This window comes from Bufo gargarizans, chromosome 2, assembly GCF_014858855.1.
Source record: "Bufo gargarizans isolate SCDJY-AF-19 chromosome 2, ASM1485885v1, whole genome shotgun sequence".
NCBI classification, from domain to species: domain Eukaryota; kingdom Metazoa; phylum Chordata; class Amphibia; order Anura; family Bufonidae; genus Bufo; species Bufo gargarizans.
The window spans coordinates 68,915,910-68,929,464 of NC_058081.1; the positions used below are offsets into that span (position 1 = coordinate 68,915,910).

Genomic DNA, 13,555 nt, shown 5'->3' on the forward strand with positions numbered 1-13,555 from the left:
CAGAAGAATGTAAAATGTGTGATGAATCTAAATAATGATTAGTTTAGAATTGATTAACTCCTCTCTAGTCATATATCGTCATGTATATGTGTAAGCTGGATGCTCATAGACACGCATTACCTTTAACTTTTGGCAATTGCTTCTCCCTGCAGACTCTCAAAACTGTAAGTCACTCCAGTTTTGTGAGAATATAGAACTGGACAAATTGATTCCATCTATAGTAGTCTCCAGATCTGTGAAGGTACCGCCACACATGAAACTTTTTTTTTTGTTGCAATTTTGGAAGCCACAGCCAGGTGTAGACCCCAAAAGGTGCAAAAGTATAAGAGACAGATATGCAGGGGTGCACCACCAATGAGATCAGGTGAGGCGATCGCCTCAGGCAGCACCAGGTGGGGGCAAGAGAGGGGCAGCCGAAGGGCCATGGGCTGAAGGGAAGAGCTGAGGTTAAGAAATTGGCATTAGGGAGGGAGGGGCGCCATTTCAGTTTTTGCCTCAGACAGCAGGAAGGCTAGATGCACCCCTGCAGATATGACTTCTCCTTTTTGAATCCACTCTTGGTTTGGGCTTAAAAAACTTCTTTAAAAAAACTGTACATGTGGCCTTACCCTCACATTTCCAAATTTACTCTGCAGTACCCCAGAGCAGTAGGTACTTACAAATTGTTTTGTTCATTTTTGTTAAGTCATTTTATGCTTTGGGTCCCCAGTATGGTAATGTATGGAAGTGATGGAGATAAACTCTATCATGGTCCTGAGGGAAGCTCTACCCCTAGCTTAGTCTAATTGTGGAGTCTAGTGTTAGCAGGGAAGGAGATAGGGGGCAAAGTCCATGTGCACCACTTCTCAGACCTAGGCCTTCCGCTACACAGACCAACCATCTCTGCATTATCTACCAAGAGAGAGTCATCTTTAGATTGAAATACTTCTTAAGAAAGAGGGAGAGAGAAAGGAAATGTCAGCCATTGCACACCCTACACGCCCTGCCTTTCACCCATACAAATGTTAACAGCAAGGGCACCCCAACTACCATCTGGCTGGAGCCCTAAAACCAGAAAGTGCCCCAAGGGAAAAAAGGGTGCACCTTCCTGTCAATGCAATGGCCCTAGGGAGCAACCGTGTGAGGAAATCCACTGTGATAGACTTTCTTCAGCCAAAGTACCACTGCCTTCCTCCGCTCTGGCTCCTCAGGGGCTTGCTGCAATTTCATGTTCACAGACTCTGATGCTAAAAGTAACTAAAAGTAATCTCCAATCTCTTTTCTTAAGACAGAGCAAATGAGAAACACGTGAGTTACTTATTAGTTAAGACATTTACAGTATATCAGCTCGCACACCGTTAACAGAGGTGTAAGAGCACATATGATTATTTTTCCTGTTTGTATGGTTAAGAGGGTATTACAGGATCAGCATATTGATAGGCAATTCTAATGACAGGCCAATACTAGATTGTTGGGAGTCGGACTATTGGCTCCACCAACGATCAGCTGTTTGAAGGGACTGCAGCACTTGTGTGAACACTACACCCTCATCAAACTTTTTCTCGGTTACCTTGCAATACCCTGCACCACTGTTTAGTAGTGGGTAATGGGATGACACTGCAAAACCTTGCATTGCTACCACTAAGGAGAAGGTGTGCAGGTCGATCACTGAGTTAAAAATTAAAAAAACTGTAGCTTATACAAGCACCACAGCCCTTATAAAAGCTGATCCAACACCCTGGAAACCTCCTTTAAGGTAAGAAGGTTGACTTGAATGGACTGGAACTGTACATGAAGATAATAGTTCTTGTTGGGGTTGTAGTAGGTGGTGGTTATCTACTGCAATGAAGTGTAAATCTTATAAACCTAAACCACAGGGAAGTTAACAAAAAGCTGAAGCCAGAAAGAGTATTCCAGCAACTTTCAGTACTGGTGCTAGCAGGAGTTAACCTATTCTATACCCCAGACCACCAGGGATATTATCATTGACTTCACTAGCATACATCTCCATAAATCACTATTAACCCCCCCTGCAAGAAACAGAAACATGACTTTAATGATCTCATGATGCACATGTTAGTCTTTACCCTAGACCACCAGGGATATTAGCATTGATCCCCTTCACTGACATAGACCTTTAGGAATCTATTTCATCTGTATCTATATATTTATCTATCTATCTATCTATTTTCTATCTATCTTTACATTCATCTTCTCTAGATTCAGAAATCTATAATCTACCAAGAGTATGTTGGAGGTACGATACTAAAAGTACATAGTGCAACATAGAGTAGAGAATGCTTACCATGATTCTTCTGATGTGACATCTCTTCACTCATTGCCAAATCTGTGGAATTAAGAGCAGATAAGTGAAAAACTACACAGTGGAGTCACATTATTATGACCACCACCTAATAGCTAGAGTAACCGCTATGTGCAGTTTCCAGCAGCTAGAGAGGGCTGGGGGTGACTCAGTAAGGTCCTGGTAGGTTGTCACAGGTATCTGGAGCCATGCTGACTGCAGTGCATCACACAGCTGCTGGAGGGTGCCTGGGGGAGGATCCATAGAGCAAACACAACCATCGAGGTGTTCCCACAGAGGCTCAATTGGGTTTCGGTCTGGGGAATTAGGAGGCCAGGGTAGTACTTGGATGTTTTGGTCAGGCTCTTCCAACCAATGTTGGACATTACTAGCATGTCATATTCTCTTGGTGGAAAATCCCATCTGTCCCATGGAAGACAATCAGCATATATGGGGTGTATGTGATCTGTAAGTATGGATTCCTAGCCAAATTGGTTGAGAGTGCCTTCCACGTGGATGAGCGGAGCCTAGAGAATGCCACAAAAACATTCCCCAGACCATAGCACTTCCACCACCAGCATGTGTCCTACCAGCAATTTTTGCAGGGTTTTTGTTCTCGATGACATACCAATGAACATCTATTTGATGAAGCAGAAAACCCGACTCATCAGAGAAGGGAACCCTTTGCCTTGTGTTCTACCCAAATAAGAACTAGAAGAAGAGGAAGACGAAGAAGACGAAAACACAATAACCAAAACTTACAGTATTTTAACAGGAGACTTGTGATGACAATCAAAAAGAGGAACATGATAAATAGAAATATCAAAGCTGCTAGAATTAACCGTGCCTTTGTGGCTATTCTGGTTGACACTTCTGAAATAAAGGAGAAGAATTTCAGCACAATAGTGAGTTCTTGTCTAGTGACCTAGAGTAATACAATATTGTACTCGAGATATACAAGCATTAGGTCTTTCTTTTGGCACAACCCAAACATGGTGCTAGCCTTCCCCTCCTTATCATTTGGTGACTTGTAGTTTAGATTTATCCTATGGTGGGCTTGTGCTTATACACAGCAACCTGTCTTAGAAAGCTGACCTTCACTGTAAAGCGCAGAAGAAAAAAAATTATAGGAACAGCCTGAGTCAAGACAAACACAGAGCAAGCAGCAAGCAGTCCTAACCAAAGGTGATGCAGGATATTACACTAAGTGCAGTATTCTTTCGTCTTTTTACCAGCACAATCAGAAAGGAAGGACCCCATTAAATACTTGTTCATGAGACCCCCAGGCCTCATTAGATTTTAGGATTCCTATTCTTTGAAGGCCAGACAGCCAGAACTACTGTGGCCCTTCAGTTTATAGGTTGCGGTAAATGCATACACATCATAGCAGTCAGATACACTTTATTGGACAGGTGGACACCACCAATGAGGCCAGGTGAGGCGATCGCCTCAGGCAGCACCAGATAGGGGCAAGAGAGGGGCAGCCGAAGGACCATGGGCTGAAGGGAAGGGGTTAGGTTAAGAAGTTGGCATTGGGGAGGGGGAGTGCAGTTTAAGTTTTCGGCTCAGGCAGCAGAGAGGCTATTGGAGGTATACTGATGATCCACCTGATATTGGAGGTATACTGATGATCCACAGTCCAGTATTGAGTACCTCACTTTGTACTTTATCACTTGCCTATACCAGGCTGCTGTGCATTCAACCCAACAAAGGTCTTATTAACCCTAGCCACCTATGGTCTTACTAACCCCCTGAGCCCAACATCCACTACTGTCCACTATACACTGACCACCATATCAGTGACCAAAAGACATATGTATAAGAGGCTGCTTACCCCACAACCTAAGCAGTTAAAGGTGATGTCTCACGTCAGCAATTGCGGACAAGAACAGGCATATTCTATTAGTGCCGGCAATGTGCGGTCCGCAAAACACGTTGCGACGTGTGAATGGAGCCTAAGACCTCTTGCACACAAACGGGTTTTCTTTCCGTTTACGTTCCGTTTTTTGCATTCCGTATACGGACCATATACTGAACCATTCATTTCAATGGATCCGCAAAAAAATAGGAAGGTATTCTGTATGCCTTCCGTTTCCGTATTTCCATTTTTCCATTCTGCTCAAAGATAGAATATGTCCTATTATTGTTCGCATAACGGATAAGGATAGTTCTGTTCTATTAGGGGCCAGCTATTCCATTCCGCAAAAAAACGGAACGTCATCCGTATTTTTTTGCAGACCTGTTTTTTGCGGACCACAAAATACAGAAAAAGCCATACAGTCGTGTGCAAAATGTAAAATTACTTGTAGAGGCATCGTTGACACCCGTACAAGTGTATTTCTTCAATAGAATCTGCCACATGTGGAGGCACCCTATGGAGTTTAGGACGTGCTGCCGACGGTTTATAATGTGAACTCATGGATGACACAGTCAGGGAGATTTATCACAACTGGTGTAAAGGAAAACTGGCTTAGTTGCCCCTAGCAACCAATCAGATTCTACCTTTCATTTTCTAAAGGAGCTCTGAAAAATAAGAGGTGGAATCTGATTGGTTGCTACCCCAGTGTTAATACATTTCCCCCTGTATTTTATAAATTACTAAACGCCATCATTTTATCTTCTACCTAGATGTATTTTGCATTTGTGTTCAGATGCACAAGTTTAGACTAGACTCAGCGATGGTCAGTTCACAGTGTTCGCCAGCGAACACATGCGGGTTGCCATCTTTAGTAAGGTAGACTCACCCGTCCGGCGATGCACAGGTAAGCCCTTACCTATGTCGGGAGCCAGTCTGAAATGAAATGCGGTCACTGGGAGCAGGCAGTTTCGAGAACAGCCCGATGAAGGCCCCCGGCGGCTGTTCTCGGAACTGCCTGCTCCCGATGACCGCATTTTATTTCAGACTGCTCAGAATGGATATTTAATAAGCTTTACTCATGGTTTTTGGTGTTTTCTTCTCCTTAGATCTCTTCAGTTCTGCTTCTTTGTTTAGATCATCCACATTCACATACACATCATCACTGATATCGTCGTCTGAAAATGAGAGACATTATTAATGAAATATCACATTTTCTTTTGTTTTACAGACTCCAGATTTTGGAAAGGTTAAACTTTTTATTTTTTATTTTCAGTGATATACCTTGAAAAATCAAAACTGAAGCAGCTGAAACCCTCTACAAGTGGTCAAGGGACTTTTTGCTTCTAGGTTGGAAGATGGTTCACATTAGTGTAGCCTATTGATCTACTGATAGGCCTACAGAATCCTTTAGGACACAAAGTTATATCAATGGGATCCATCAGGACTCATTGGGATCCATTCCGAAACAGAAGCCATGACGCTAGTTTTGTTTTTCATCCCATATATACTGTGGGGGCTGAAGTGCATCGGGAGTGGAGTAACACAAGACTGAAGGATTAGACTACACAGGCAGGGGTGCACCATCAATGAGGCCAGGTGAGGCGATCGCCTCAGGCAGCATCAGGTAGGGGCAAGAGGGGGGCAGCAGAAGGGCCATGGGCAATGAGTGCTTTCATTGTGGCGAAGGGGTTAGGTTAAGAAATTGGCATTGAGGGGGCGCCCTTTACGTTTTGGCCTCAGGCAGCAGAAAGGCTAGGTACACAGGGGTTTATTTTTGTAGTCTATAACCATGCTGACATATTGTAGATTGTAAGGGCTACATAAACAAAAAGGTAGATCTGTAATCAAGACTTTGGTGCAATGAAAAGAAATGGTCTCATAAATGTAAAGAAAGATACTTTACCCATGGTTGTCAACGCTTCTATGGCTCTGGCCAGTGTTGGCTCTTTGTCTAGTTCAACCATATTCTTATACACATTATCCTGGTGACTGTGCTCTAAGGAAAACACATGTATCATGGCATAAATAAAGAGAGCAAACATCTGTATGTGATGAGTAGAGATGAGCAAAGTTTTAAAAAATTTGAAGTGTGACAAGAAATTAGATTTGCTCCAAATTAATTTGTCATGAAAAATCAGGTATACCTGTATGTCACGTTGACTGAGGGAATGTATGGAGCTGCTGCAGTGAGCCTCCTCCATACGCGGTGAGTGCTGGATGTATCATATGGCAGACACCCAGCCTCAGTAACAGGGAGCAACGATCCCGCCGAAACCCCGTCATTTAACCCCTCAGATGCCGCAGTCAACTCCGATTGCGGCATCGGTGAGGTAAGGCAGATTGATGCGCCTCCCTCTGCCTTCCGATCGGAGCCCCCGTAGTGAAATATCAGGCTCTGATCAGTTACCATGGCAGGCAGGGCACTTCTGAAGTTTTCCAGGCCTGCCATGGTAAACTGCATGCTGCGCACGAGGCACAGCTCAGCAGGGCATGTAGTATAATGCCATTCACCCTAAGAAAGCTCTATTAGAGTGAATGGGACAAGGGATCAAAACATCCCAGGTTCTAGCCAGGGTCTAGTTATTAAAATAAAAAGTTACAAAAAACCCCTAAAACATTAAAATATTAATAGTTTAAATCACCCCCCTTTACTTCTTTTACATATAAAAATATATAAACAATAAAAATCAGGTATCCCCACATCCCAAAAAGTCAGAACTGTTAAAATATCTTTTTAAATTTTCTGTGAGGTGATCGCCGTATGGAAAAAAATTCAAAACACATGATTCACAGTAACGGGATGTGAAGGGAATCAATCCCGTAGTTCTGCTGACTGACAAATAAAATGGCCTCCTCAAAGGGCCTGAGCAAATGGCATGTGTCACGCATGAGCTGCCACTGGATAACGTGGAAATTACACCAGGGAGTAAACCTGTCCGTCTGCAGTATTAAGAAATCGTTGACCGCCTTCCTCTGCTCATACAGGCGGTCTAACATATGGCGGAAGAGTATTTTGCCTTTGCAGATCAATGAGGGCGTGTTTCGCACGGTAAGAGTTTCCTCGACATTTCTAACAGCCCTTGCAGTTCTTGAGGAATCGGGTGCCAATGAGATCGAAGATGTGCGCATGTGACCCAGCCTTGCCTGATGCAGCACAGACCAAATGTTCTTCCTGTTATCAGTAACCATGGTTCCTATCATCAGTTGGCAAGGAGACAGCCAGTGTTCGATTTCTTTATTGATGCAGGGCAGTTCCTCCCCAGTGTGGCTCAGTTCACCAAGGCTAACAAGGTGCAGAACCACGTGACAACGCCTAGCTTAGGTGATATGCTGGAGGACCACTGTGAACCGTGCCTAGAGGGGAGGCTGAGGACAAGGTGGAGGATGAGGAGGCAGAAGAGTACATTGGCACAGAAATCTCAGCATTACAGCACAGAGGCGGCATTGCCATCACCTGCCATGTTGCTGGTGTGCCTGGGCTGGAACCACATGTACCCAGTGGACTGTGAATTGCAACGACCGGACACCCTAGGGATAATGTGCGTGATAAGGTGTCGAGGATGGTTGTACTCACAGTAAAGTTGTCCCTTGGGGCCGGCGTGCAGTGGATTGGAAGACAGCACAAAATCCTCCGGGGCACTCTCGGTTACAGGGAACATTAGCCAGATGGAAGTTGAGGTGCCCTTGATGGTGGGGGTGTTTAGGGTGCTTGTGGTGGCTGGGCCCCTGTGTTCGTGACGCCAGCACCGCTAGGTGCAAATGTTGAGAGTAGTAGTAATGATGATATTGAATAAGGAGACTAGAGCTTTTAAAAAACTCCCAGTACTTTACTGAAGCAGATCCACAGGTCATCAATGTATCCAAAAGTAATTTACATAAAGGCAGCTTTCACAGTGATTTACATTGTTTTCCATTTTTTGGGGGGTGTATTAATAGGAAAAAAATGAAAAAATATACTGGTATATCATAATTGCCGTTCAGCGGTGAAGTTACATTGTACTACAGTCATTTACTGGGTGTGTTAATCGGAAAGATATGTACGTCCCATTAGCCATTCTGCAGTGAATTGAGATTGTTATATTTCATTTTTTTTGGGGTGTATGGCCAAAATGTTTCTGTCGCAGGCAGCAGAAGAAGGGGAGGGGGGTGGCAGCACGAGTCGCAGCGAGAGGCCTGAACTCCCGGTATCATCTAGCATCTAGCAGTCGTGTCTTGACCAGCACCCAGTGTGAGTCAGCAGGGTGGCAGCAGTGGGCGGTCGAGAGCCAAATGTGCCCGGGGTAGACCACCCACTACGCGAAAAGTAGCGGTGCAGGGTTTCATAGAGGCAGCTGTAGCAGGCAGTCAGCTCGGAGTGTTGGGGGGAAAATGCCATACTCGGCAGTGTGACAATTTTTTGTTAGGCCGCCAGAGGAGGTGAACATGGCCATTTGCCGAATATGTGGGCAGAAGATGAAGCATGGCCAGGGTGCCAATGTTGGCACCACCGCCCTGCGTCAACACATGCAGCGTCACCATAAAGTGGCCTGGGAGAACCATGGCTCCGATATGGTGGTCCAGTCTGCCGCAGAAACCGCTGCATTACCCAGTGGCATGCACCCAATGTCATGCAGTCCACTACCTCAGCCGAAGGGAGCTGTCTGTCTTTCCCATCATCTGCTGGTTCTGATGCTCCTGCTCCTCCTCCTCATACTTCTCATCAGTCATTCCATCAGCAATCGATTACCAAAGAGATTGCAAAGAGACAATAGTATGTGTGCACTCATCCAATGGCGCAGAAGCTGAGCCTGCTCCTGGTTAAGTTTCTGGTGCTGCAGTGTCTCCCTTTCCAAGAGGTGGACTCTGCACCTTTCAGACAACTGATGGCTTGTGGCGAGCCGAGGTGCAGAGTCCCAAACCATCATTTCTTTGCGAAAAAGGCAGTACCAGCCCTGCACACATATGTAGAACAGAAGGTGGGCCAGTCCTTGAGCCTGTCAGTGTCTGCCAAAGTGCACGGCAGCGCCGACGTGTGGAGCTGTAACTACGGTCAAGGACAATATATGTTCTTTACAGCCAACCGCATAAATGTGGTTCCTACCCAGCCACACCAGCAACTTGGCCAGGTGATGCTGCTTCCGCCTCCACGTTCCTGCAGCAATGTACGCCTCTGCCTCCTCATCCTCCACCGTGTCCTTAGCCTCCACTGCAAGGACAATTCACAGTGCTCCTCCAGCATACCACATGTGCACGTCACAGCACTGTCACACTGTTCTGCACTGTCACACAGGGGAGGAACTGCTCTGCATCATTCATCAAGAAATTGAATCCTGGCTTTCTCCTCAAATAGTCAAAATCAGAACCATGGAGACTGACAACGTGAAGAACACGGTGTCAACCCTGTGTCAAGGAGGGCATGGCGCATGTGTTTAATATGGTTGTTAATCGGTTCCTGAAGTCTTCACCCTATCTGCAAGACATCCTGAAAATGCCCAGGAAACTTTGCATGCACTTCAGCCACTCGTACACTGCAAAGCACACCCTCCTTGAGCTACAGCGGCAGAACAGCATCCCCCAACATAGGCGGATATTCGACGTTTCCACCCATTGGAATTCCACCCTCCATATGTTGGGCCGATTATATGAACAGAGAAAGGCCAGAAATGATTTCTTGATTGTACAGATGGACAGAGGTACTCTCCTGTGTAACTTTGATGTTAGCCAGTGGCAGCTCATGCGTGACACCTGCCGTTTGCTCGGGCCCTTTGAGGTGGCCACTTTATTTGTCAGTTGCCAGGACTTCGGGACGAACAACGTAATTCCACTGATTCATGTCCTGAAGCACATGCTGCTAAATCTGGCTGGACAGGAGACAGGAGATGTGGCAACTACATCTCATGGCCACATGAGCCCTGTGGGGGCTGAACTAGAGGAGGACATTCGAGCACAAGCAATGCATAGAGAAATGGCTATTTTTTCTACACAGGTGACAGGAGAGGAGGAGCAACTCACCGAATTATCACCATTTGGGGTGACTACTGGCTCTTCACCATGTTAGATCCTCGCTACCGGTCCAAAATGGGGGCCTTTTTTACACCTGCTGAGAGGGAAGACAAACTAAACTACTATCGAGACATCCTATGTAGTCAGTTGGCCGCTGCCTATGTCCGCCATCGTCCTCCTCTCGCAGGTCTGAACGGGGGGAGAGACCTTTGCGCTCACATTCGACTGCAATAGTTGCTGGGGTGGGGGGTCAGGAGCAGTACCAGCTCCTTCAGCAGCAACTTAAGTCTAGAGTCGCTGATGAGCAGTTTTCTTCACCCGCCTCCTGAAGAAACTACTCACCAGCAGAAGCAATTAGACCTAGAGCAGAACCTGAACCAACAGGTTGTGGCATACTTGGAGTGCAGCCTGTCACCCCACATCGAAGATCCCCTGGACTACTGGGCAGCCAAACTCGATTTGTGGCCACAACTGACCGAGTTTGCTCTGGACAAGCTGGACACAACATGTAGTGGCAGCACTAATGGAGCAAGTGAACCATCTTACTCTAAGCTTAGAGAAAGTGTGCAAGAAAGTAGAGGAGTGGGAGAGACCATTGTTACTGGAAGATGAAGGCCCTTTTCCTCCAAGACTCCCACCTGCCTATAGGGATGTATATCCAAAAGAACCTGATGGGCAACCGAGTTACCGGTCTAGAAGTAGAAAGCAGCCTGTCTGCCACTATTGTAAGAAATATGGACATACTGAATCAATGTGCTGGCAGTTACAACGGGCAACCCCTGAGGCAGAGGACCGCCCCTCGGGAGGTAGAACAGTAGGTCCAAACGATCCAAGATGGATGCCTAAATATGTAGGATCCCGTCCAAAAATTTTAATATGTATCAACGGGATACCCTTTGAAGCCCTGCTGGATACTGGGTCACAGGTCACCACCATTCAACAACCTGCCTTTGACAAGTTCTGGGATCCAAGTCTCCTCACCCAGCCACCAGAGTCCTGGCTAGATATCATTGCCAGCAACGGTAAGCCAGTGAAAGTCCATGGGTATTGGGAACCTACTGTTCAGGTGGGAGAAGCCACCTTCCACAGCAAGGCGTGATTGTGGTACAAGCAGGAGATAAAGGAGGACACCCTGTGATCCTAGGGACTAATGTCCTTAAAAATTGTTACTCCGAAGTGCTTGAAGCATTGAATCAAACTATCTTCAGCCTCGCCTGCTTCCAGAAGAGTCATTCAAAAGACTATCAGTGTGCTGTGTGCTCAACAAAGGTTCACAACAAAAGAGGAGAAACCGGCCGGTAATTCTGCCTCCAAATTCCCAGATCATCCTGTGGTGCCGTGCTGTGTTAGGGATCTAGGGCCAGGACTATCAAGCCCTAGTGGAACCTATTCAAATTGAGAATCATCCCTTTGTGCAAACAGCCAAGAGTCTGGTGACCGTTTCTCAAGGTAAAGTGCCTGTACGTTTAATTAATTTTTGTGATCACCCCGTTACTCTTTTTAAGCACTGCCCCGTTGCTCAGCTTTTCCAAGTGTCTTTCCAGGATGTGATCCGTCTGCCTGCCACGGAGACGTTCCAGACCACACAGAGCAGCAGCACCACCGCCAGCACCCCCACAACATCCTGGTGGGAAGAACTTCATGTGGGGAACGAATCCACCCCGAAGGAGCAAATAGAAGGAGTTCTAAATCTGGTGAAAGAGCATCACAAGGCTTTCAGCAAGCACTCCACGGACTACGGAGAGGTCAGTGTAATTCAACACACCATACCCACTGGCTCTCATCCTCCTATTAAGGAGAGACACAGACCCATACCACCTACTACTTATCAGTCTGTTAAAGAGATGATACAAGAGATGAAAGACTCTAATATAATCTGGGACAGTCATAGTCCCTGGGCTGCGCCCCTAGTTCTTGTTCGAAAAAAAGATGGCAGCATAAGGTTCTGCGTGGATTACAGAAAAATTAATCAAATCACCCACAAAGATGCATATCCATTGCCACGCATTGAGGAGTCCTTGACTGCCCTGGGGTTGTCAGCCTATTTCTCTACCTTGGACTTAACCAGTGGGTACTGGCAAGTACCCATGGCCCCAGAAGATCGAGAAAAGACTGCTTTCACTACACCTATGGGCCTGTTTGAATTCAATTATATGCCGTTTGGACTGTGTAACGCTCCAGGAACGTTCCAGAGGATGATGGAACATTGTTTAAGCCATAGGAATTTTGAGACTGTACTGTTATGCCTGGATGACGTCATTATATACTCCAAGACATATGAGGACCATTTAAAACACCTGGGTGAAGTGTTTCAAGTTCTTACTAAATATGGCCTCAAAATCAAGCCATCCAAGTGCCACCTGCTGAAACCAGCGGTCAAATACCTAGGGCACGTTGTCAGTGCCGAAGGAGTGCAGCCTGATCCTGATAAACTTGCTGCTGTCCGCAACTGGCCTACTCCTACCACCGTGAAAGAGGTGAGAAGCTTTCTCGGTTTTGCAGGGTATTACAGGCGTTTCATCCCGCATTTCGCACAAATTGCGGATCCCATCCAGGAACTCCTGAGGGGGCATCCAAAGAAGAGCCCAAAAACTCCTATTCTTGTTTAATGGAACGAAGAACGGAAAATTGCCTTTCAACTCCTAAAGAAGAAGTTGACTGAACCCCCTGTTCTGGGTTACCCAGATTATCAGAAGCCATTCCACCTCTACACAGATGCCAGTAAAAGAGGCCTGGGGGCCGTGTTGGCTCAAGTGCAAGATAACAAAGAGAGGGTAATTGCCTACACCAGCAGATCCCTGAAGGGAGCTGAGAAGAACGACCAGAACTACAGTTCCTTCAAGCTGGAGTTTCTTGCAGTGTGGGCTGTGACCGAAAAGTTTAAAGACTATCTCGCTGCCACACCATTTGTTGCCTTCACGGACAATAACCCCCTGGCGCATCTGAATACAGCCAAATTAGGGGCACTGGAGCAGAGATGGGCCTCCCGCCTTGCCAACTATGACTTCACTGTGAAATACCGGGCAGGCTGCTCCAACGATAACGCTGATGCTCTGTCGCGGCTTTCCACTACAGAAGCCCCAGATGAACCAAAAGATGCTTGGGAAGAAGTGGAAATGCCAGCGTTCTACAATAAATTCGCTCAGCAGGATAATATCCGCACTGAAGACCTCCCTGCTGCTGATCCCCCCTCATCAGACATTCCGGAGTCCAGAGGCGACCAAGAAAGGTGGATTAAGCTCCAGTCCGAAAGTAGAGTCCTCGGTGAACTGCTCAACTTCCTTACCAGTGGGAAAATCCCTGAGAGAATCCGCAGGAAGAGTGCAGACCCAGAACTAGCGAGACTGTGGAGACATCGCCACCAGCTATTCCTTCAAAGAGGCCTGTTGCTCAGGAGTCTGGATCCAGTGTCCTGTGATAGGATATATCAAATC

At 46.3% G+C, this 13,555-nt stretch overlaps 1 protein-coding gene across 3 annotated transcripts in view; it reads right to left on the bottom strand.

Annotated features, from left to right (window-relative positions):
* The window catches only part of LOC122929449 (CD209 antigen-like protein C), an 87,303-nt gene that overhangs the window by 41,729 nt on the left and 32,019 nt on the right, over positions 1-13,555 (bottom strand). For all 3 annotated transcript variants that reach the window (XM_044283023.1, XM_044283022.1, XM_044283021.1), the window contains exons 2-5: positions 6,043-6,135; positions 5,216-5,314; positions 3,044-3,154; positions 2,285-2,326 (exon numbers count right to left, since the gene is read on the bottom strand). In XM_044283023.1, coding sequence (XP_044138958.1) covers positions 2,285-2,326; positions 3,044-3,154; positions 5,216-5,314; positions 6,043-6,135 — 345 coding nt within the window. The remainder of the gene's footprint in view (positions 1-2,284; positions 2,327-3,043; positions 3,155-5,215; positions 5,315-6,042; positions 6,136-13,555) is intronic.